Raw genomic sequence first — 24931 nt, 5'->3', positions numbered from 1 at the left:
TTTCACTTTTACAGTGCAAATATTTGTAATAAAAATATAAAGTGAGCAGTGTACACTTTGTATTCCGTGTTGTAATAGAAATCAATATATTTGAAAATGCAGAAAAACATTTCAATTGGTGTTCTATTGTTTAACAGTGTGATTAAATCACGATTCTTTTTTTAATCACAATTAATTTTTTGAGTTAATCGCATGAGTTAAGTGCGGTTAATTGACAGCCCTAAAGTTGATATGAAAATGACACATTGCTAAAAGAGCATTAAGAGTTAAAATACAAAGGCAAGTGCAAGATTTAAATGTATGGACAAAGTCTACAAATATTAGGTTCGTATTAGATTTAGGCATACAAAGACAAATATAATTAATACTTCTGCACAGTATATGGGTCTCTCTAAAACGTAAACCAAGTTCTCCAAGAAACTTGTTACAGAAATATTAAACACACATACAGGCTTGCAGTGCATTATTTTTGCAGAGCATAATAGCATCACAATCACAGGGACAGTTTTATATGCTTGATATAGAAAACAAATTAACTGCCTCCCCTCAGTTATAAAAAAGTAAAGCTCTTCAAGGATCTCATATGTTTACTGCTGAACATTGATTTTAAGAGTTGTTGTTCCAGCAGTATACTCAAATATACAGTAACTTTAAAATGTTTCTTAGACCTACGAAGATTTTTTTTTTCTTTGCGAACTCTGGAAAACACTATGCAGTTGAGAAGTCCCTGACTACCCATTTCTACTCATAAGCCCAATTCTTCTAAAAGGAGTAATACAAAAAGAAGAAATTCTACCTCCCCACTTCTTGACAGTTAAAATATATGCCCAACCACATTATTCTATGCATTTACAGATCAAGTTATCAAGTTTAGAAGAAAACTTAAATCTACAGGTGACAAAAAATCCTGTTTGTATTGCATACTTCTGTACTTGTGTCAAAAAGGTAAAAGTGATTAAATTAAAGCAATACAGGATATCCACACTCAACCAGAAACATGTAAAAAGCATTTTTGGTTTTTGAAGGGAAGAAACAATTTTAAAATAAGAACAGAAATAGTGGGGAAAAGGAGGAATCTAGAAGCGCTGGTCTACACTTAAAAGTTTGAGTGATATAACTATCAGTGAGGGGTGTGATTTCTTGCTGATACAGGCCTTGTCTACACCTGCAGTATGTTGGTACACATGGCACTGAAAGACTCTGGCAGTGGAGAGGGAGCAGGAAAAGGTCTAACAGCAGGGAGCTGTCAGAGTCTTTCCCTGCAGCAGGGAAAGACTCCAGCAGCAGGACACTATGCTGCTAAAAATAGCAGCAGGCATGTAGAAAGCCATGCAGAAGCACAATGTCATAGTGTTCCAACTCAGAACTGTGAATAACTGAGTTACCACTCTGTCTCAGCAAGAGTGAGAGCTTTGCTGCGGCCAAGCTGTGTCAGTTCACTGACACATGAACCTGTCGGCCTTGCCAGCCAGCTCTTCAAGCTCTGCTAGTTAAAACCTTGCCTTCAAGGTAACAATCAGTGAACCCCAACTCCCAAGGTCCCCCGAGATGTCTCCCTGAAGTGTCCAGTCCCTCTCACTGGACACACTCAGAAATCATTAGCATCACTGCATACAAAGTGACAGAGCAGTAACAGTGGCTCACAGCTCTGGGTGTCCTAAGCAGGACATCACTAGCATACTGTAAGGTTATGGCCTGTCCGTACTCTACTCCCCTAAGCAGTGCCTCACTGTATACCTGTGCTAGCTGAGCATGCAGGGTCTGTACTCTACACACTGATGTATGTGTAGACATACCTATAATTACATCAGTAAAAGCCCTAGTTCACACAGTTCTACACCAGTATAATTGCATCCACACTAGGGGCTTTTTGTGGATGTAATTATACCAATACAGTTAAAGCAGCAACATTTTCTATTCTAGACCAGCCTGGAAGCTCAGGTTCTGAAAAGCAATACTTTGTCTTTCACGGCAAGGGGGTCTCAATTCCTAGTGAAAAAGTGTATACGCTACAACTGACCATCTCAGCAGAGGTTCACAAGGAGACTGAACCTGTCCTCTTACCCCAAAAGGTGACACCTCCAGAACAGGATTGAAGCATACTGGTCAGTGTGAAGGTGCTTACACACTGTTGTAGTCCTGTCTACCAATAAATACTGGAATTCAGTTTCCAGTGCTGCTAACTTGTTACCTTTCACAAGCATGAAATTAACTTCAAATAAAATAAATGCTTGGATCAGTCTTTTGGTCTGTGTTTTAGAAAGAAATGCAAGCATGCTAAAAATAATTAGAAAGTGCCTAAAATAATTATGTCACAGAATACCACAATTCAGAGATCTAATACAACAGCTAAATTAGCTATAAATAAAATATTTCCCATACCTATTTGCATATCTCAGTGTATTTAGAGTATTTTCACAGGATGCCATCCCTGGAGAGATAGTAGCAATCTGGAGAAAACAAACCATAAGTCAACAAACTTTTTGTAAAAAGAATAACACTGCAGAACTTAAGTTTAACCTTGCACTTCAGATTTCATATAGATTAACATATTTTTAAGGCCAGAAGGGACCATAATGATAATTTAATCTGACCTCCTGCATAACACAGGCCAAAGAAACTCACTCAGTAATTTCTGCATCAAGCCCATAATTTATGGCTGAGCTACAGCACATCTTTTAAAACAATGCCCAATCTTGATTTGAAGACTTCAAAGTGATGGAGAATCTACCACAATCCCAAGGTAAATTATTCAATGTTTAGTTACCTTTTCTGCTAAAAGTTTCCATATTATTTCTAGTCTGATTTTGTCTAGTTTCAGCTTCTCACCACTGGATCAAACTATGCCTTTTTCTGCTAGATTAAGGAACTGTCTACTACCAGAGATCTCTCCCCCATGTAGGTATGTGTAGACTGTGATCAAGTCACTTCTTAACCTTTTTTTGGATAAACCAAATTGATTGACCGTCTATCATCTCTCCCTATAAAGGTTTATTTTCCAGACCTTAAATGGAATGCTAGCCAGGGTGAGGCTTTGATGGGGCCAGGAGCAGTGGAGACACCCTCAGCAGGTGTGAGGGGTATAAGATCTCAACTGGGAGCAGCTAGGGCAGCGCCCCAAGTGTTCCCTTTACTTTCCCCCCCCCCCACTTGCCTTTAGAATGTGTATGGGGGGAAGGGAAGGGGCTGCTTCTCTCTCTCTTCCTCCCCCTTCCTCTTACCCCTATTCTTCATGGTACAGGGCATGGGGAGAGGCTATCACATTCTACATCCAGCCCTGACCACCCACCACTGCTGCCATTGGGTGGTGGGGGTGGTAACAGGACCTGGTGATTGCCAGGGCAACAAACACAGCCAAACAGCCATTTGGGGCCCGCCGTTTCAGCCCCACCCTTAAACTAATATAATGGGTCTCCTTTGATCCCAGGGGCTAGATCACCAGTTTGGGGATCTGGAAGAGATTTTTCCAATCTGACAAACTTGGCAAACTGCCACATGGGTTTTCACCTCCTATCCAGCATCCCTGTGGTCTGCTCTGACAACTACTGTTAAGGATACCGGATTTGCTAATAACAAGTGAAACAACCTGAAGGTGCTGTATGTCACTAAGTATTTACTTAAGCACCCTATATGAACCACTAACATTTACTAGATACATACAATGCTTGGGGTCTGATCCAAAAGCCTATTGAAAGTCAGTCTGTCTTTCTGCAGCCTTTAATGAACTGTGGATCAGATGGGGGGGAGGGGAGGGGGAAATTACCACAAACTCCATGTTTTAGGAAATTGACAAAACAGCATTAAACACACACCATTATCATTTCCACTAAGTCCATCTCATTCACCTTACTTCATTATTTCTGCACCAGAGCCATGCACGGCAACTTCAAACAACTTCTATTGTTTTTTTACACAAAAGTAAAATCATCACAATTTTGAGCTGCATCCGTTTAACTGCATGGTTCTCTTTCATTCAGAAGCCTTTCCTATGTTCAGACTGCTAGCATTTACAAACATAAAATCTAATTTTAGGTAAGAGTCTGAGAAATGTTACTCCCACTCCCTCTCATAATACTGAGCGTCCTAGCATTCTAATTTTGGTGCTTAAATTTCATTTCACTAAGCAACTCTAGCCTACAGATAAAATTAAACCTATATATTATATGTATAGGTTCTCTCATACATTGGCTACTGCTGGGGGAATTCTGTGCCACTGCACACGTGAAGAATTCATATACCCGGCAGATTTTTTTTTCTCCACAGAAAATACATTCTACTGGAGAGACACTGCAGATATGCCTTTTGCCCACCAAGGGCTGCTGTAGCACGAGAACAGAGGGCAGCCGGCTCACTGGCCATAACGATCAACAGCCGACAGGGAGGAGGAGAGGCTGCATTCCGCACAGCGGCTCTGCAGGCAGGGCCAAGTGAGAAGGCACGGGATGGGGGACAACAGACAGCGGGACACAGGGGCTGCTGGGCAGTCACATAGACTAGACTAGAGTTCAGAAGGGATAGTAGGGGAGGACAGACTGTGGTGGGAGCTAAATGGGGGTGGGGGTGAAGGGCCACATGGGGATGGGGAGCAGTGGGGTGCAGGGCCACATCGGGACAGTAGGTGGCTGAGTGGTGTTGCAGGGACACATGGAGAGGGGGATAGCTGAGTGAAGGTGCAGGGACACGTGGAGATGGCAGCAGACATGCCTGACTGAATGAGAGAGGCTAAGGGTCAGCCAGAGTCTGCATGGGGGAGACTCCCAAACTCCCTAACAATCCCGTCTTCAAGTGCAGAGTTACTGTCAATTTAACATTTCAGTTTAAGTCTTTATAAAAAAGCCCCAATCCCCATCAAATAGAGGGGAATTTTAGTTGATTTTCTTCCAGATGTCACAGAAGTTTGCTTTTAAAAGCAAGGCTCACTGAAAAAGGAAGTGGGAGGCCCAGTGAGTTACCAGATTTTTCTTCTTCCCTTACTTACTGTAACTGTGGTTCTTCGAGATGTAATGCACACTTGGGTGTGTGCATGCCCAGCGCACCGAAGCTGGAGAATTTTACCTAGCAGTATCTGTAGAGGGGGGCATTCATGCCTCATGGCCATAGTCTCTCCCCTGGCTATATCACGTGTCATCACCCGGACCCCCCTAAGATCCTTCACACTGAATGCCCAGAGACATACAGATGGGATGGAGGGAGGGTCGTGGAATGAACCTCTGCATCACATCTCAAAGAACCACAGTTACAGTAAAGTAATCTTCGAGTAGATGCAGCCATGTATTCCACTTAGGTGGCTCTCAAGCTGTACCCTCTGGGGTTGGGGCTCAGAGGGTATTTAAACAAGAACTGCAGGACTGTCTTCCCAGTGTTTGCATCTGCTCTGGATGCCGCTGTAATAGCATAATGGTTTGTAAACGTATGTATCAATGACCATATGGCAGCCCCACAAATGTTCAGTATTGAGGCATCACTTAAGAACGGACCTGTATGTAGTGTACATTTCGTATGCAGTCTTGACACAGGAAGTTATCCACTTAGAGATCGTCTGTGAGGAGACTGCTTGTCCCTTCATACAGTCTGCATATGACATAAAACAGAAGAGGCAAAGCCCAAAAGGATTTAGTACTGTGTGAATAAAAGGCCAGACATCGTCTGATGTCTCACGTTCGAAGGCACTGCTCCTCCAAGAATGAATGTAGTTTAGGAAAAAACACAGGCAAATATACTGTTTGGCTTAAAGGAAACAGAGACCACTTTAGACACAAATTTCGGGTGCAGCTGCAACATCACTTGGTCTTTGGAGAATTCCACAGAAGACTCCGCCATCAAAGACTGCAACTCACACACACTCACAGATGTTATTGCCATGAGGAAAGCAGTTTTTTGACATGAGAGGAAAGGGGCAGGATGCCAGAAGCTCGAATAGAGGTCCCCTGAGAGCTGCTAAGGCCATGTTAAGCACCCACAAGGGAAACAATTCCCTTACCAGTGGATGGAGATGAAGAATTCCTTTCAAGGATCTCGCCACTATGGCTTTGGAAAACACCGATCTTACATGAATGGGTAGATGAAAGGCTGAGATCAACAACAGATGTCCTTCAATGAGCTACGTGTAAGTCCCAACAACTGAAGATGCAACAAACAATCCAAGATGTCTTGGACACTAGCCAATGTGCGCTGAATTCTGCAGGCCAACGACCACACAGTCAATCAGCAGGAACGCTCTCGAACGCGTACAGTCTATTAGGGCCAGAATGAACTCTGTTTTCTGAGTAGGGACCAATGTTGACTTTCCTGTGTTGAGGATGTGACCCAGTCAAGTAAGTGCACACTGATGCATATGAGAGGAAGGATTGGGCACTGGTAAGGATAGGGATTGGTAGCCAGTAGACACCAGGCATGGGGGGCCCCCCCATCCCGACCGCAAGATGAGTGCCAATTCTGGTGCCTGTAGTGCCCCATAAATGAGCTCCAATGTGGGTCAGGTGATGAAGAACAGGAGAAAGATCCTGACCTCAATGCTGAGGAGTCTCAGGTTTCTGAGGATAAAGGCTAAGCTAGTCCTGAGGAAGCAAGAAACCGGTCTAACTCATCTGTCACCCAGAATGAGGCAGGGATCGGCACCAATAATGGAAGCGGCACTGCCAGCATCAAGTACACCAGTACCAGAAACGGTGTTGACCCGAAGTCAGCAGTGGTACTGAAACAGCTGCCAGTGCCTAAGTGGAGGGTGGTGGAAGCCACCACTGTAACATCTGTGTTGCTGACTGCAATGGTGACAAGGAGTTTCCTAGTGCCGAGTTCCTTGCACCAAGTTCGGTACTGGCCCTGGTTCCACAGACTGTGGAAGGGAAACATTGGGCTGTGGTGCCAACAGACTCAAGGGTTCAGCAGCCTGTCCAGCCAATGGGCTATCAACGATGCAGCCCTGGCAAAGTTCTGGACCAAAGGAGAGGTTGGGACAAAAAGGCAAAGGATGTCTGTAGCCCCTGGTATGCCACTGATGTGGAAACAGTTACTGCCAGCCATCAGTACCGGACTCAACAGATGGTCTGAGGCCAGAACTGGAGTCAACAGTACAGGGTCTCTAACCTTCCCAACTTGGTACGTGGGAGTGGTTAAGAGGCACTCGGCACCATCCTGCGCACCAGCACTAACCCCAGACTAGTCCACGCTCTTCCTGGAGGAGGCAGAGGAGACCCCATGAGACCTGGAGTGGTCTGAATAGACCTTATGCGACCTTTTCCTCAATGTATTTGACAGGGAACAGCTCCTCCATCTCTCTGGAGAGGTGCCTGCTCCAGAGTTCGAAGCAGAAGCACTCTCGGAACCTGAGGGTGACCTCTGATCTGCGTCTCGTAAAAAGTATATTAAAAATTGTTAGGGATCACTCCGCCACATGACAACAATGCTTAAACCCCAGAGAGGGCATCACAGGGGAATACTTAACTAAATACAACTAACACTAATCTAACCAACTTAAAAGGGTACTACTAACTACATACAACTAGAAAAAACACTAAAATAGGGAGAAATTATGAGGTTAAGACAACACAGACCTCTTCCAGCCCCAAGCAGTCAAAAGGAACTAAAGAAGGTTGGGGAAGTGCCACCTCATATAGCCAGGGAGGGGCTATGGCCACAAGGCACAAGCAATGCCCCTCCACAGGTAGTGCAACGCAAAATTGTCCAGCTCTGGTACACACACACCTAAGTGGAACACATGGCTGATCTACTCAAAGAACTGTTCTCCATTTCAGCACTCGTGTGACCTGACAGATGTACTAATTTAAGGGATTCATTTTGGCCCCCAATACAGGACCACACATGAGCCTGTTTAAAGTTAAATATATGCTTATATGCTTTCCTGAACAGAGATGCTTTTCTGAATTGGAAACTTTATCTATAGATAAATTTAAATTGCTAACGAAGTATCAAATAAAGAGATCTGGAGCCTACTCTTGTTTCAATTTCAAATTAAGTATCAGAGTAAAATACTGCAGCTCACAGCATCTTTTCAACATTCAGTAAATTTAATTACGCTAAATCAGGTACTAGTGGCATAACTGTGTCCTAGCTCTTCCATGTTATCTAGTTTGCTCCTCCAAGTGCCGCAGGAAAAGGTAAACATGGGTTTTTAAACAAGGGCAACTATATCTATAATCCTTCACATTAACATTATTCTGCCAGTCCAGACAACAGCAGTTTGAAACAGATGAAGATTAGTGTAGTGTAGATCACGTATTGTACAAGAGCACAGGCAATCATCCTGAGAAGAAATTCTCCTACTTCAGAGAATGGCAAAATATGGGGGTAGGGAAGGCTGGAAAAGTCTAGGGAGTCCTGCTATCCCATACCAAATTTAAACCTCTGATATTAGTACATACTGGTTGCTAAGAAAATGAATCATTTTTTTCTGTTTTAAACAGATCACATGACTGCCACAAGCTTTTCTTTATGAATTATTATGGGACCTAATAAACAAGATCTGCAAGTTTCTAAATCCTTGCAAAGCCATTACTGTATAAAGGGGGTATCCGGCATTAGCTTGCATCAAGTTGTGTTCAAACTAAGCCCTCACCTGACGAATCAATCTATTCAAAAGGTATTTGACAGAGGACTACATATGCTGCAATATTTAGGTATAACTGTGAAAAATTTCCACTAGAGAGACAAGGCCAATGACGTAATATCTGTTGTTAGATCAACTTCTGTTGGGGAAAGACAAGCTTACACACAGCAGCTGTCTTTCTAATATCCTGGGACCAATACTGCAAAAAAAGTTCCCACTAGTACTTTCCGGGTAAAAGTTAGCAGATTTCTTAAAAACATCGGGCACCTTTCCTCACTCCATTAGGTTACAGTTTTTGAGTCTTTGTTCCTGAACTACACCTCTTCACTCTACTCTTTGGTAGGGAAAAAAAACATTCCCTATCATTTTGGAATGGCTACATTTGGAGAACAATTCTGCTCTATTTCCCCTTTGGAAACATGAACCTGAAATCATTACCAAAACCCCGTATTTTTAAATTCACATATCACAAATGAACGAGAGATACAGACACGAGAGAGGAGAAACAAAGACATTCAGTTACAAAATAACAGGCATAGTACATAGACAAAACCAAGAGGTTCTTAGTGTAATATAGGAGCCAAAGAAGATGCTTTGTAAATATTTATAATGTATTCAGATCTCAAGAGGAATGATTCACCTGTTGCTGCCTATTGTTTCATTACTTTAGCAAGCTATAATTTGACACTCTAGTTACCTGTCATGTACCGACAACCATCTTTGCACATTGATTCGGAAGCAGGCTGACATTACGGAGACAGTAAACATCATTGGAGAAGACATGCTTGTTCCAAGTCTCTTATCAGGGTCTTATTTTCCTAAACTGTTACCCTTAGCTAATATTTCTCAAGCATGGTCTTACTCAGCGGAGGACTGCAAAACAAAATCTAATTTAATCTGTTCAGTCTTTTCTGAGTTATTCAAGCGTGAAAAGAATGGTTACTTAACCTTATAGTAATAATGGTTCTTTGAGATGTTGCCCATGCAGATCCAACTCTAGGTGCTCACATGCTCCATGAGTGCAGCAAGATCAGAATATTTTGAAGAGCAGTGTGTGTTGGGCCCCAGCCACACTGTGCATGTGCCTCCCTGGATATGAAATGCCTCAGCAATCCCTCAGCTCCCTCACTATTTCAGAATCCAAGATAAGAAAGACTGTGGGAAAGCAGAGATGGACAGTACATCATGGGATCCACACAAACATCGCAAAAACCAGTTACTATAAGGTAAGAATTTTTTGCTTCAAGTATGTTTCTGTGTGGATCCCGCTCTAGGTGGGATTGAATTCTGACTGTCACTTAACTAGAACAACTGACACTTCTCTATCAAATTTGGTATCTGATCTTGCAGTCAAGTTAAGGGCATAGCATTTAATGAAATTAAGAGGATTAACTCTACGTAGCCGCCTTGCAAATTTCAGACACAGAAATCCTAAAGCATGGAAAGGATGCAGCTTGTGCTCTAGTGAAGTGAGCTCTAATATGTGAAGAAACTGGTATATAAGCCATACGATCATATAATAGACAGATATACACTGTGTAATCCATTTTGAAATTCTCTTGAGAGGAGATGGCAAAAAAAAGAAGGGGGGAGAAGACAGCCTAAAAGAGTTTGTCCTGTCAAGTTAGTATATTATAAGGCTCTCCCAAGGTATGGAATTCCCTCCTCCCCTCAAGACTCCATACCTCCAGGGGGGGAGAGGAATAGATAAATTAGGTCAAATGAAAGGCTGACAACTTTGGGGAATCAACTTGGGATGAAGTTTTTATACCATCATATCTCTGTGAATGGATGTGTAAGGAGGGTTAACTGAGAGCTTGGAGTTTAGTTCCAACTGATGTAATGGTGACTAAAATGACCATCTTGAGTACATCATTCAGAAAGAGGCTCAAAGGGGGAGGCTCCATCAGGTTTGTAAGGATAACGTTGAGATCCCCACACTGGAGTGGTTTCTCTCATTGGTGAGTAAGGTCTGGTCTACACTGAAAAGTTACATGGGCTTAGTTACGTCTCTCAGGGGTGTGAAAAATCCATAACCCGAGAGATGCAGTTAAATCAACCTAATACCCGGTGTAGACAGTGCTAGGTCAACAGAAGAATTCTTCTGTCAACCTAGCTATCACCTCTCAGATACATGGATTACCAAAACAATAGGAGAACCCCTCCCATCACAGAAGTAAGTGCCTACACTGAAGCGTTACGGCAGCTCAGCACATGCAATGTATGAACAGAATGTGCGGACTGCACATTCAAATTAATGCCCCTCTGTATTAATTTGAATTTATATTCAAATTTGTTTGACTGTACATTAACAATTAATGCTCTGCTTCCTTTTATAAACACAGGAGATAAAGGGCAAACAACTATGTTAATGCAACACTAAGACTTAAAACACAGAAGTCAGTCAATTCAAATATTCTCACAGCAACTAACTTTGCATCATTGCATAAACCTAACCTTTTTTGTACTTCTTGTGGTTAATTTGCCTTAATATAATATTTTTGCAATGTGGCATAATTAGAACCATAAAACTTTTCAATTTACTGGCTTCTGATACATTTAAGTATCACCCATAACATTGCTTTAAGAATTTTTTAAGAAGAGGTAGATGAGATTTTTTTTTTAAATCTCCATTCTGGCTTTATTTAAAAACACAGTGCAATGTGAAATTTTTGTAGCAGAGTTTTTCTCTAACGTTTTTATTGAATTCGCTATAAGAGCCAGGGGTATCGCTGGTTTTTGACTCATTACCTAATACATCTTATTTCAGGCACTTCAGATATTTAGCCCTTAACATTTGTAATCTGTAAGTTACCCAGTGTTAGTGGAAATACTGTTCTGCAACCATGACCTTGTGCTAATATTGTACACATATTTTAAAAGCCTATCACAGTGAAGGCATGCTACTTTAACACATATTAAGTTAAATTACAGTGGTGGCTTTAATGTGAACAGCAATTAATACACATTAAAGGCAGTGAGCCTTTATATACACTAGTCTTTTCAAACATGTTAGAACACGTTAGTTAAAACGTGCTAACATTGCACCTTTAAATCCTAATCCAGACAGTCCCATAGGCATAGCTCGTTGTGATTTAGTCTGCCTTTGTTACTTCAGAGGGCCAGTCAGTTTGGTATAACCTTTTATACCAGAGCAGTCAAAAGCCAGAGAAAATGGCTTTATACTCCAGTGCTCTCTTATATACTATGATTAATAACAATCATAATAATATATACTTATGTTTATACACACACATCCCTTAATATACCACTTAGATTAGCAATAATACAGTATTTACAAACCCAAAGAGGATGCCCTTACTAAAAGTCTGGAGCTATGCTGATGCTCCTTTGAAGCTGAAGATTTTGTTGGATGTTTCCAACTTCCAAATACTCAAGGTACCGCAAGAAAACTAGAAAGGGTACTGTGCCAGCAAACCAGAGTTCTGCTTCTCAGAGGGTCGCAAGGTAAGATTTGCAACTTCTCCTTCCGAGCTCTGATAGCTCAAAACAATATCTTTAAGCAGATCTTACATCTGTGGCTTTCTTTATAGCGAAACAGGTCCCACTCATAATTGTCCACATTGAACATCTCTTTTTCAACTCTTGAAGCTTCTGGATCACATTCTGATTTCCTACATACAGTAGAGAACATTTTAAACACTGGGCCCACTAAGGCTTAATACTAAAAATTATAACAGAAAACCTAATAAACTATAAAAGGACAATTTGGATAAAACAATCCATGAATTACTCGTAAAGAGCTTTTCAGGCTCAAAGAGCAGCCCTCCAAGGCTGATTTGTGCAAGAGAAAACGAACTAGTGGGTATATACTAGCACATTTCAAGAACCTGATAGTCATGTATTCACATGCATACAAGATGTTCCTTAAGATGGAAGTTTATGGATAATATATACAACCCACATTTGCAAAATGTTTTGAACTCTAATGGCAAATTAGAATATTTGAGACAGATTTATTTCTCTTGTAAACAAATCTCCTTACAAGAAAAGATTCTCTCACTGACAAAACACAGGATAATTGGGGGGAAAAAATGAAATTTTGAGAGTCTCATTTTATTGATCATGTAAAAGACTATTTTCTTTAAAAGTATTTACTTTTTGTTTAAAAAAATCCACATTCTAAGGCTAAAAATACTTGAAATCTTATGCCTCAGCAAATCAAAGGTGTGTTTGTATTAGCTGACAACCCATGTGTTCTAGCTTACATACCACATAAGGTGTTAACTTTACACATATACTAAAGTTTTAATCAGAGTTGTAGTTATTATGAGAACCATAACTTACAAGTTCCTGACATCTGTGTGTGTAAAATAATCACAAAGTTGCTCTAGCAGTTTTTAGAAGTTCCTTCTTTTAATAAATTTAAAAAACAAAAACAAAAAAAAACCACACACATGATCATGGTATTCTACAGTCAAATAAATGTAGTCATTACATTGCATACTCACATTTTTCACACACTAGGAGTTTACGCCCTTTACATAGAACACACTGTGCTTGAAAGTGTAAATTCTGAAAACAGCAGTGTGTAGACAGTCTTATCAGAAAGGATGCAACAAACTTGCAGACCTTTACAATGCCATTTTAAAATATAGGGGTCAGAAGAAAGACAGCATCAGATGTAGTTTCTCAAGACTGGCAAGCCCTTTGCTACACTCTGCATCAGTTTCAGTTTTGCACTTTCAGTGGAGCCCAGTACATTAAGTTGATGTCCTAGACTAGAGCATATGTAATCTGAACTGAGTGTGTCACCAATGACATGATCTAATTCAGCGATTCTCAAACTGTGGGTCGAGACCACAAAGTGGGTCACAACCCACTTTTAATGGGGTCGCCAGGGTTGGCATTAGACTTGCTCGGGCCCGGGGCCAAGCCCGAGCTCCACCATCCAGGATCAAAGCCAAAGTCCGAGGTCTTCAGCCCTGGTTGGGGGGGCTCAGATTACAGGACCCCTAATGGGGCAGAAGCCCTTGGGCTTCAGTTTAGGCCGCACCCAACTTTGGAATTGGCCCCCCACCCACAGGGCAGTGGGGCTCTGGTGGGCTCGGGATTCAGTCCCCTCTCCTGGGGTCATGTAGTAATTTTTGTTGTCAGAAGGGGGTCACGGTGCAATGAAGGTTGAGAACCCTGATCTAATTCATAACATCAATGGTTGGGGAGTAAGAGTGGTCAGAAGAAACAGAGACTATTTCGAGGGTAGGAAAGGCTGACTAGGGTTTGTGGAGGTGCTGAACAGCTGACTGGTCTGCCCTAACTATCTTAAACTATATTTGATAATATGTTACTTCACAAGTGGTGCAATTTGTACATATCTGGAATTTTCCCATTTCTCTGCTTTGTTAAAAATGAGTAATTTTCCAATTGCTTATAAACCTTGTTTCTACAAATGTTTCCAAAATCAATCATACAGAATTTAAAAAATAAAACTTTAAAAAAAAATCTAAATGCAACAACATTTTTGCACTGTCTTAAAAAAACCCACAGCCAAAAATATTTGTTTAAAACATACATACACAAAAATACCCCCAAACCCAACATCTTGCCTTTAGGCTGACAATAAGCATGAGAAAATTCAAAATAAAAAGTTAAGTGCCTGAAAAATGTGGCTTATAATGAAAGGGTCTTCACATTCCTAATTATGGGAATACTGTAATTATGTGGCTGGAAAACAAACAAAAATATCATGCAAATTTCCACACCCCCACATTCAGAGGCTCATTTTACAGTGAACATATTTCTGAAATTAAAAAAAAATGAATGTTTCATCCATAATTAAATCACAAAGAACTGATCAAAGATCATAAGAACCACTCCAGCATTCTTAACGCAATTCTCAACGCAATAACGAAAACAATAGTAAATTCTTCTCACAGATGTTACAAAATTATAAAATTAAGCAAATTCAGCCTGGGAAATCAGGAAAATAATACACAGATATCTGTGTAGTACTCAAAGAGTGGTATGATTTTAATCAGAATTGCACTCTGATTCAATAACTCTAATTCCTGCATGTATTCATATTCCGATCTATCTGTTTGCTATTTTTGATTTAAACAAGTTTTCACCACTGTTACCACAGCAGATCTAATACAGCTATGGCAAAGTGAGTTTGGTCTATTCTGGCTTTGCACTAGTAATAAAACATGTCAAAGAAACTAACTGTAGGGCCAATTTATGCTCATGGAAAACAGGCACAAGTAATGGAAGACTAACTTGCAGAATCTTTATTACTAGTGCTCATGCACAAGCCAGAAAGAACACAGCTCAGCTTTTATGATTCTGGGTGAAATTAGTTGAGTTGGCTGTTTGGAGGAGGCTGTTGGTGGGGAGAAAGAGAGCACCACATTTCCATTTATAAACTTCAACGTTTGATCCAGAAGTTATTGAGAGACAACAGTTATGGAACACAAAATGTCATTTTTACTAAATCGATTTCACAGTAGAACTGCACTTTAAAGTTAAAGAGAACCTTTGGTTCTCCTAATCAGTTCCCTCTGCCAATTTGACAGAACAAGTCCTGCTTTTCAGAATGTATGCTGAGTAATGATATTGCACATTGTTGTAAGTATGTCTCTATCCCCTTCTTTAATTTTCCTATACCAACTTCTCTAATCCCTTTCACCTCCAAGCAGACTTGCTACCAGCTCTGAATTTATCTTTTTGTCAGGTCAGACTCTCATGCATTTCCCCCCATCTTTTCCAAGATTCTGATATTACTGCCAAACACACACACAATGAAGATATCTGGCTGGGGAGAAGGAAAAGGGGGAGGATTTTCCTATTGAAAGATAATCTCTAGGTGTCATGCCATATATTGGATACAATCAAGTTTAATATACATTCCATGGGTGGCGTACACGAGCCCACTTATCCACTGACACTTTAAAAACCCCCACACTCTAATCTGGGTCTATGCTGGTTATGGGATATGTATGTATCTCGTGATCCTTGTAACCGATACCTGTAATCCCTCATAGCTCAAGCTGGACTCCAGATTACAGTATCTTCCCTATTAACTTGTGTATATTTAATTTTAAACATTATTTTTAATAAAAAATTTAAATCTACTGTCTCAGTAGCAAATTACCAAGACTAACCATATGATCATTAATAGGCGGTTCCTGTTCTCTTTATAAATATATCACTTACAATCTAACAAACAAAAACTTACCATACAGGTACGGGAATTTTCTCCTATGAATGAATCTCTTAGCACCTGAGTAAGTTTGCTTGCTCTGAATGGAGTATGAGGTTTATTTCGGCCTAAGGCTCTAATGCACTCCTGAAAGAACAAACAAGTTTATGTTCTCCTCAAAATCAAAGCAAAAATATTACAATATAAATGCAATCCACATACAGAAAATATAAGCACTGGATGATATGTTGCTGTACTTTAAATTAATATTAAGTTAATGTTAGGGGTCCACCTTCAATGAACGTAATGATAGAAATTCAGAATTAATACTACCAGTATGTCTACACTCAAGCTGGGGGTGTAATTTTCATCGTAGGCAGACACATGCATACTAGCTTTAATCAAGCTAACATACGAAAAATAGCATCATAGCAGTGGCGACACAAGCAGTATGACAGGATAGCCGCCCTGAGTATAATCCCACTTACTACCCTAGGTACTAAAATGAGTAGCTCATTCCGCCTCCCAGGCTGCTGCACCTATGCAACTATTTTTAGCATGCCTGCTTGATCAAATCTAGCGTACACATGTCAACCTTAGCTGGAAATTACATCTCCAGGTCAAGGGCAGCCAAACCTTTAGTCTCCAAGTTCACAATCACAGCACTGTACTTACGCACTGAAAGACAAGCACATAACTGTACTTTGTGGAGGAAGTGTGGTCTAGCGAGGAAACATGTTAGAATTGTGCATCTGGAGTTCTAGGGAATTCAGTGCATGCAAGGTTAAGTGGCAGCTGAGCAAGGGTTTTGAGGATCTCAGTGGCCCCTAAATGTTGGACTTAGGCATGAAAACCATTTGTGGATCTAGCCCCCAAATGTCAGTTGTTAATAATGTTGCCATCCCATGCTTATGCTAAGAAAATCTTTATACCAAGTAATTTTATGTTCTATATCATGCTTGTTACACAGTAATTAACAAGTAAAAATATAGTACAAGTGTCCGCTTAAGCATTTAGAGGAAACATTTTAAATGCCGTAGCAATCAATCAATTTATCAATTTAGTGGACAAGACCTACCTCACAAACACTCATCTTATTAGACACTTTTTTTGGTTATATGAAGAATAATAAATGAGAAGACTTCCATCTGCTCAAATAGAATTGGGTGAATTTTATTTACCTTGAGTGCTAAAAGGCTCTTGTTAATTTCAGCACCTTCCAGTCGTGTTTGCCTATCTGCACTGGAAGTATCTGCTCCTCTTTCATTTCCAGCTAAATCAATCAGAGAAAATTTACCATGCAGTTTCCCTTTCCTTCGGAGAATAATCTGAAACACTGCATGGCTCCGAGATGAATGTGCATTTGCAGATGTCTGACCAGATGTTCTTTTAAAAAAAAAAAAAAAAAAGGGGGAGCGGGGGGAGAGAAGAGATACTATTTAGTGCACATGAAGGACCACACACACTGAAACATCCTATAAGTTAGCTCTTCAGGGCAGGGAAGTGGAGTGTTGATAGTGCCTAGTATGTTGTGGACACTACCAAAATACAACTTGACAAAAACAGTAAAATTACATATATTGCTCCATCTCGTCTACCAGGAAAAAGGGGAGAGAGAGCGAGCGAGCGAGCATGAAAGAAAAAGAGCAGTATCCTAGCATTTTTCCCTCCCCCAATGTATAATCAGACTATAAACTGGATCCTAGAAAGAACATTTTAATCTATTGAGAGCAATAATCATGGCAAAAGACTATTTTTAAACACAGTAAGGATGGATTTAAAAAAAAAAAAAAAAATTTTACGGTTAAGAATCTCAGTTATATAACATAAATGTATGCTGTCTTTTAAAACCTAAAAATCTGGCAGTATTCCAGAGTATTAACTATGTGACATTAAGACAGTAAGCTGGTTACATAAATACATACAGTTCACAGCACACAGAAAATTCATCTCAACTCCTCTTGACAGATGTAGATAACCAAACAACCTTTATCCAAAAGGAAGGCAACAGCACAACTGTAGTTAATCAGCTCAAGAAAAGCTGTATTATACAGTGTAGAAAGCTAAGACTTTGAAAGGACAAACACACACTCTTATTATGGCAAAAGTGTTCTGATTCACTGTAATTTACGCTGAAAAACTAATTAAAAACATAGTAGATACCTGCAGCTGTTGCCTATTTCAATAAGCTTGAGTACATCTTCAACACATTTAACCTCCCGTTCCTGTAATCCCACCACTTGGACCTGCTGTTTACCATCCTCCAGCACCCTTAATTTGGTTTTCCTGTTCAACAAGTCAAAAACCTTTAAAAAAAAATTAGGTATAATAAGAGGTCTTTAGGACACACTTAATTCTAAATAATAATAATAATAATAAAATTCAGAATAATTCAGCCAAACAAGTGATTAGAAAAATGCTCTAAATATCCATACGAAAATAAAATGAGAAATCCTTCTGTGTTCTGTTCAGAACCCTTATGTGTTCTCTGAAGATATTTTTCCCAAATCAAGAACTTGCACTTACCTTCCCACTGTAAATCTCAAAAAATGTTGCATATACTTGAAGTTCTAACTTCTTATAGTTTGGCTTCTTTAGCATTAAAAAGACATCTCGAGCTGTGAATAAATTTTCAAATATACAGAAATCTAGTTATGCATTTTCATCTAGTCAAGAATCTTTAAATATACAATTGTCTGTCTTATTCACGTCGCTCTCGCATACATGTTGCAACTATAATCAGGTATTCCATTCTGTAATGAGGAGGGATTGACTCTCTCAGAGATTGACAGGGAGGAATGGCCATATGCCCCCTGGTGGGCAAAACCTGGAAGGCCATGCCCACTCCACCAGAAGCAGAGTGGCAGGACAGGAAGTACAAAAGGCGGGCCCTGCAGATCACTTGAGCTGGAGCCGCTGAGGAAGACATATACTTCCAACCTGCTGCTGGAGCAGGAGCGTGCAGAAAACCACCACTGTCCCGAGGACTCACCAGAGCTACCGGGATTGTCACTGATGGTGTACCCTGGGGAGATGGAGGATGATCCCAGGATTTATAGGAAGTAGCCCAGGAACAGCCAACAATAGTCCAGCTGCTTTGCTGCCTGAACCCATGTCAGCGTGTTGTGGCCGGATTCCTGCCGACCTCATAACAGAACAGTCCACCACTGTTAGGGCTCAGGGCTGGGACCCGGTGGAGTATGGTGGGCCAGGTCCCCCTACTACTCCACTCCTGGGGTGGCAGCCTCCCCACCTTAGGCCAGGAGGCCTGTGTTAGTCTACCATCTGCCAGAGCTAGGGCCCTAAACCCTTTATTGCTCTGCCCTGCCTGAGGGCCTGGGCCTCTAGATCATTCACTGTTCTGCCTGGCCTGAGGGCCAGAGTCCCTTGTACTATTTTGGGTGCATCACCCTGCTTGAGGGCTTGAGCCCCGATGACAAAATACTGTTCAGCCCAGAAGGCCGAAGCTCTAGAGACAGCTAATTTCTCCCTTTTATACAGATTACAGTTTTAAGTGCGTGACAGCTAGGAGACATGGACTCTCTTGGAGATTGACAGAGCAAGACGGCCACGCACTCCTACACATTCTTTTCAGGAGTTGGTATATTTGTCTTAAGAATTCCTTTTGGAGTTAAAACTAGCAAAATATTTTGGAGAGTTACAGAAGCCCCCACAAATGGGAAGCTCAATTCCTCAGCCATTTATACTCCTCAAGCTTTCTTAAATACACTAATACATATATTGAAGTAAATAAAGTTTACAAGCTTAAAAGCTATTGGTGCCTCCCTTCTATAATAATGCAAAATATGCAGGCACTTAAATTAAAATGGGTAAACTAGATTTTTCTACTTTCTGTTTATCTCCAGCAACTGGCAAGAAAATACATACACACACCTGATTACTTACCTGCAAGTGCATAAATTCCTTTAGAACAATCTTGGTTCTTTCCTGAAAAGTCACCACCCATAGTCTAAAATAAAAATGGCAGAACATAATTATTATTTATTATCAGAGAGCAAAGTTGGGTGAGGTAATATATTTTTATTGGACCAACTTCTGTTCGTGAGAGGGACAAGCTTTTGAGCTTCACAGAGCTCTTCTACAAGTCTGGTTAAGTTAATCAATTAAGTGAAAGTGTTGACAAAGAAAATTGTACTGTGGATACATTGTGTTATCGAGCTTAAAAGAATTGCTTACATGGGTTTTTCCACTGCCTGTTTGCCCATATGCAAAACATGTAGCCATTCCCCTTTCAAATATGGTCTCCACTAATGGTCGAGCTGTAAACCTTAAATCAAAAAAGCAGAAACATTAGATGTTTTTCATTGAAGTTTAGCAAAGTTAAATGTAAATCCAACATTCCACACACACAGCCGTCATAAGAACTCAACATTTTTTTTCCTAAACATTTTCCTAAGTATTTGTTCAATAAGTTACTGTTAGAAAGTTAATCTAGGAAAGACTGTCTAAATCAAAGGATTAAAACAATCTTATATATACTGACAGTGGATTTGCATTAATAGAGTAATTACTGATACAAATCCCTAGTCAAATGCAACAGTCACATCATGTTTTCTGCCTAGTAACCAATACTTATGCAGGAGCTCCAAAAGGGAGATTTTGCAAGCTCTCCAAATCCCTAACAACTTCTTGGCAGTTGAATCCTCTAATAGATACTTCCATAGCCAAGAGACATGGCAAAACAAAACAATAGTCACACAATATCCTATCTCTTCTATAACAACCAAATCAGACATGATACAGCAATACTCCCATCAGTAGAAAAAATATGAGTCACTTTAGATGAAAATTGTGTTTAGATTAGAATTAATTTGCACTGGGAGGGGAGGAGAGGGGGACTGTATAATAAATGACTATTAGAGATACACAAGGGTGTTTGTCCAGGCAAATACTTAAGTACACAGGTTTCCTAAGTTTAAGGGAAGGCCAATAAAATTTTCCTATTTCAGTTGTTTTTTACCTGCCATGGGTAAAAGACAACTCACAGAAGGAAAGAGCATAAGCATTTTAAGTTTAGATTATTACGGATCAGTGAGGAAGTACTCTTGAAAAATACATAATTTGCTATATTTAGGGGGCATAAATTCTTTGTCATAGGGTAGTGATCCCTTTTGAAAAGACTGTTTTCAGAACTCCAATTATTGTCAACCTAATTTACCATAAAAACGGAGCCCTAAATTAATAAAAGAAGAATAAGCCCTTATAACTGAGTAGATTTGGGCACAGGATAAGCTCAATGGAAAAGAACCTAACAATTATACAGTGTGTAATAAGCACCGGAACAGTTAAACGGAGTTTAAAAAGTAAACTTTTTAGCTCATAGCTGCATTGAGCAGTAACGCCAAATCCTGGAAATAGCCATCTATAGATATTCTCTCCTCCCACTCTCAATTTCAGGATCTTACAAAACCATCACTAAAAAACATTATTTATAGCTAAAAAAAGTTGTACTGTTTAAGAACACTTGCTAAAATTTAGAAAACCTCTAATTTCTTACCCCAAATAATACTACTAGTAACTTAAGACAGCAGTTTTTTAGCTGATGCTTTCACGGTGTTACGACCACATGATCTCCACACGGTTCACAGGACTGCATTATTCATGGTAATTCTGCATGTGTTTTTGAATGTGCACATTCTGAAAACCTGGGTCCCTCTCTTTAAGCACCGTACAAGGATATAACTAGAACGCAAATGTTCTGATGTCAGCTCAAGACTCCCTAAGATGGAGCATGTGAGTAATTGCTGTCACCCATTCTGTGCATCAACTATGAAAGATTATCTTGCTTCTTTGAGGGGAAAAATGGTTCTTCTAGATGTGTTGCTCCTGTCCATTCCAAGATCCACTTGCCTCCCCTCTGTCGGCGTATCTGGCAAGAAGGAACTGAAGAGGCGTTGGGTCAGCAGGGACCTATATACATGAACATGAAGGCGCCTCTCCAGGGGGCTCCACAGCTGACCTGATGGGTACCGCTAAGGAAGAACCTTCTGACGATCGTGCATGTGGCGCACACACACCTACTTGGAATAGACATGAGCAACACATCTCAAAGAACAACAGTTACAAAAGATAGGTAACAACAATTACAAAGGTAGATAACCATCTTTTCTTCAGGTGATTGCCCGTGTCAGTTTCAGGTAGGTGACTCCCAAGCACTCCCCTGGAGGAGGGATCGGAGTTCATTGAATTGCTCACTGAAACACTGCTCTACCAAACGCGGCATCGTCTCTAGCCTGCTGCGTGATGGCATAGTGCGACAAAGGTATGAACAGACGATCACGTCGCCGCCCTGCAGATGTCCTGAATGGGGACCCGTGCCAGGAACGCTGCAGGTGAAGCTTGCACTCTCGTGGAGTGCGCTGTCAATGCTGGGGCTGGTATCTTTGCCTGATCGTAGCTTGGCCTGATAAAGCCCGTGATCCAAGAAGAGATTCCTTGGGATGAGACCGGCAGCCCTGTCATTCTCTCAGCAATGGCAATGAAGAGTTGTGTTGACTTCCTAAACAGTGTAAAAAGCCAGAGCCCGTCTAACATCTTGGGAATGGAGCCTGCGTTCCCTGTCATCAGCATGCAGTTTCGGGAAGAACACTGGTAGAAAGATATCCTGATTTCTATGAAACTGTGAGCCTACTTTAGGGGGAATGGGCAGGTGCAGCCGTAATTGCACCTTGTCCTTATAAAACACTGTATAAGGTGGCTCAGACGTTAAAGCTTTGAACTCAAACACTCTTCTGCCTGAAGTTATAGCCATGAGGAATGCCACTTTCCAAAAGAGGTAAAGCAGAGAACAAGTTGCTAGACGTTCGAAAGGGGGTCCCATGAGCCTTGAGAGGACCAGGTTAAGGTCCCATGGAGGGACTGGTTGCCACATCTGAGGGTACAGCCTGTCTAGCCCTTCAAGTAAGTGACCAATCACAGGGTTAGCGAATACTGACCACCCCACTGCACCCACGTGGAAAGTGGAAATAGCAGTCAGGTGCACCTTGATTGATGAAACTGTCAGCCCTTGCTGCTTTAAGTAAAGTAAGTAGTCCAGTATAAAGGAGATTGAAGCCTGCAGTGCGGGGGGGTGCCTTTCCGTGCAGACTAAATAGAGAACCTTTTCCACTTGGCTAGATGAGTGGCACGAGTGGAGGGTTTTCTACTGCCAAGGAGCACCTCCCTAACTGAATCGGAGCACTGGAGCGCTAACCAGTTTAACCCTGGATTTTCCACACGGTGAGGTGGAAAGACTCCAGGTTGGGGTACTGAAGGCAGCCGAGGTCCTGCATAATGAGGTCCGGAATCATGGGCACGGTCATGGGCGGTGTCCACCAAGAGATTCAACAGCATGGAGAACCAGTGTTGGTGGGGCCACGCCAGCGCTATGAGAATCAGCGAAGCCTTGTCCTGCCGGACCTTACGGAGGACTTGCGGACGAGAGGGAACAGCGGGAATGCCTACAGCAGGCACCCTGTCCGCGAGAGACGAATGGCATCCACAACTGAACCAGGGCTGTGATTCAGGAAGGAACAGAACTGCAGGCACTTCCTATTGCTTTGTGTCATGAACAGGTCTACCTGGGGATCCTCACCTCTGGAAAACATTGCTGACAATGTCCGGTCAGAAAGACCATTCGTGGCCACGGAAAGATCTGCTGAGGTGATTGGCTACTTTGTTTTGTCCTCCCAGCAGATAAGACGCCTCCAAGTGTATCGAGTGGGCGATACAAAAAGTTCCACAACCTGAGGGCTTCCTGGCACAGGGCAGAGGAGTGAGCACCACCTTGTTTATATACAACATTGCTCTGGTGTTGTCTGTCAACACCGATACACATTTGCCCTGAAGATGGGCCTGAAATGTCTGGCAAGCTAGACCCACTGCCCATAGCTCCGTGACATTAAATGTGTAGTGATCGTTCCGCTTGGGACCATAGGCCTTGAGTTCTGAGGTTGCCCAGATGCACTCCCCACCCCAGCACCGATGCATCCGTGACTAGCGACAGCTGAAATTTTGAAAAAGGTACTCCCACAGAGACTGCCTGTGGATCGAGCCCCCATCGGAAGAACTCGAGAGCCCGAGGAGAGCGTGAGACCAGACTGTCCAAGTGGTCCCGGTTTGGTCTGTACACTTCGGCCAGCCACACCTGGAGGGGGCAGCAGAACAGCTTTGCATGCTGCACCACATGCCCATGTAATTTTAGGCAGTTTCTGGGTGTTGTGGTGGGGAACTGATGGAGGCCCTGTATGATGGCACTCATGGGTAGAAAATGAGAGTCAGGCAGGAATGCCCTGGCCTGGATGGAGTCCAGGAGGGCCCTGATGAATCCTATTCTTTGAGTGGGAGACAGAGTCGACTTTGCCACATAGAGGATACCAAGATTGAGGAACGTCGTACGTACCAGGTTCACGTGTTCCTCCACCTGGGCTCAGGCACGGGGCCTTGATGAGCCAACCATCTAGGTACGATAAGACTTGCACCTGACTTTTGAAGAAAGACAGCCATGCACTTGGTGAACACCCAAAGTGCTGCCAATAGGCCAAAGGGGAGGACCGTGAACCAATAATGAGCGCCACTGACTGCAAATCACAGAAATAGTGTGTGGGAAGGGATTATGAAGATGTGGAAGTATGCATCCTTCAAGTCGAGGGCGGCGTATCAGTCCCCCAGATCCAGAGAGGGAATGATGGAGGCCAGGGAGACCACACGGAACTTCAGTTTCTTCATGAATTTGTTGAGGTTTCGCAGATCTAAAATGGGCCTGAGCCTGTCTTTGGGCTTGAGGATTAAGAAGTAAGGGGAATAGAATCCCCTGCCCCGAACTCCAGAGAAACCTCCTCTACAGCCCCCAGCTGTAGGAGCGTTTGCACCTCCTGCACTAGAAGTTGCTCGTGAGAAGGATCCCTGAAGAAGGACAGGGAAGATGGGTGGGAGGGAACAGAACTGGAGAGAATATCCCAATTCTACCATGCTCAGGACCCAACAGTCTGATGTTATTTGAGCCCAGGCACAGTAGAAATGCGATAGATGGTTTATGAAGGGAGGAGAAGGATTCAGGTATTGAACTGGTACTCCATCCTCGGGCGCATCTTCAAAATTTTGGCTTTAAGCCTGAGGGCTGCTTAGTCACACCCTGCCCATGGCCAGAGGAGAACTGAGATGAGCACCTCCTATTACTTCTGCCCTGCTTCCTACAGTAGTCCTGT

At 41.8% G+C, this 24931-nt stretch overlaps 1 protein-coding gene across 9 annotated transcripts in view; it reads right to left on the bottom strand.

The window, feature by feature from the left end:
- KIF2A (kinesin family member 2A) overlaps window positions 1-24931 on the bottom strand; it is an 83364-nt gene that overhangs the window by 16577 nt on the left and 41856 nt on the right. For all 9 annotated transcript variants that reach the window (XM_045020921.1, XM_045020917.1, XM_045020916.1 and 6 more), the window contains exons 10-16: window positions 19923-20013; window positions 19632-19695; window positions 18252-18343; window positions 17889-18031; window positions 16907-17111; window positions 15762-15872; window positions 2383-2450 (exon numbers count right to left, since the gene is read on the bottom strand). In XM_045020921.1, coding sequence (XP_044876856.1) covers window positions 2383-2450; window positions 15762-15872; window positions 16907-17111; window positions 17889-18031; window positions 18252-18343; window positions 19632-19695; window positions 19923-20013 — 774 coding nt within the window. The remainder of the gene's footprint in view (window positions 1-2382; window positions 2451-15761; window positions 15873-16906; window positions 17112-17888; window positions 18032-18251; window positions 18344-19631; window positions 19696-19922; window positions 20014-24931) is intronic.

Source organism: Mauremys mutica, chromosome 6 (assembly GCF_020497125.1).
Source record: "Mauremys mutica isolate MM-2020 ecotype Southern chromosome 6, ASM2049712v1, whole genome shotgun sequence".
Classification (NCBI taxonomy): Eukaryota; Metazoa; Chordata; order Testudines; family Geoemydidae; genus Mauremys; species Mauremys mutica.
This window is presented reverse-complemented; position numbering and strand designations above follow the sequence as displayed.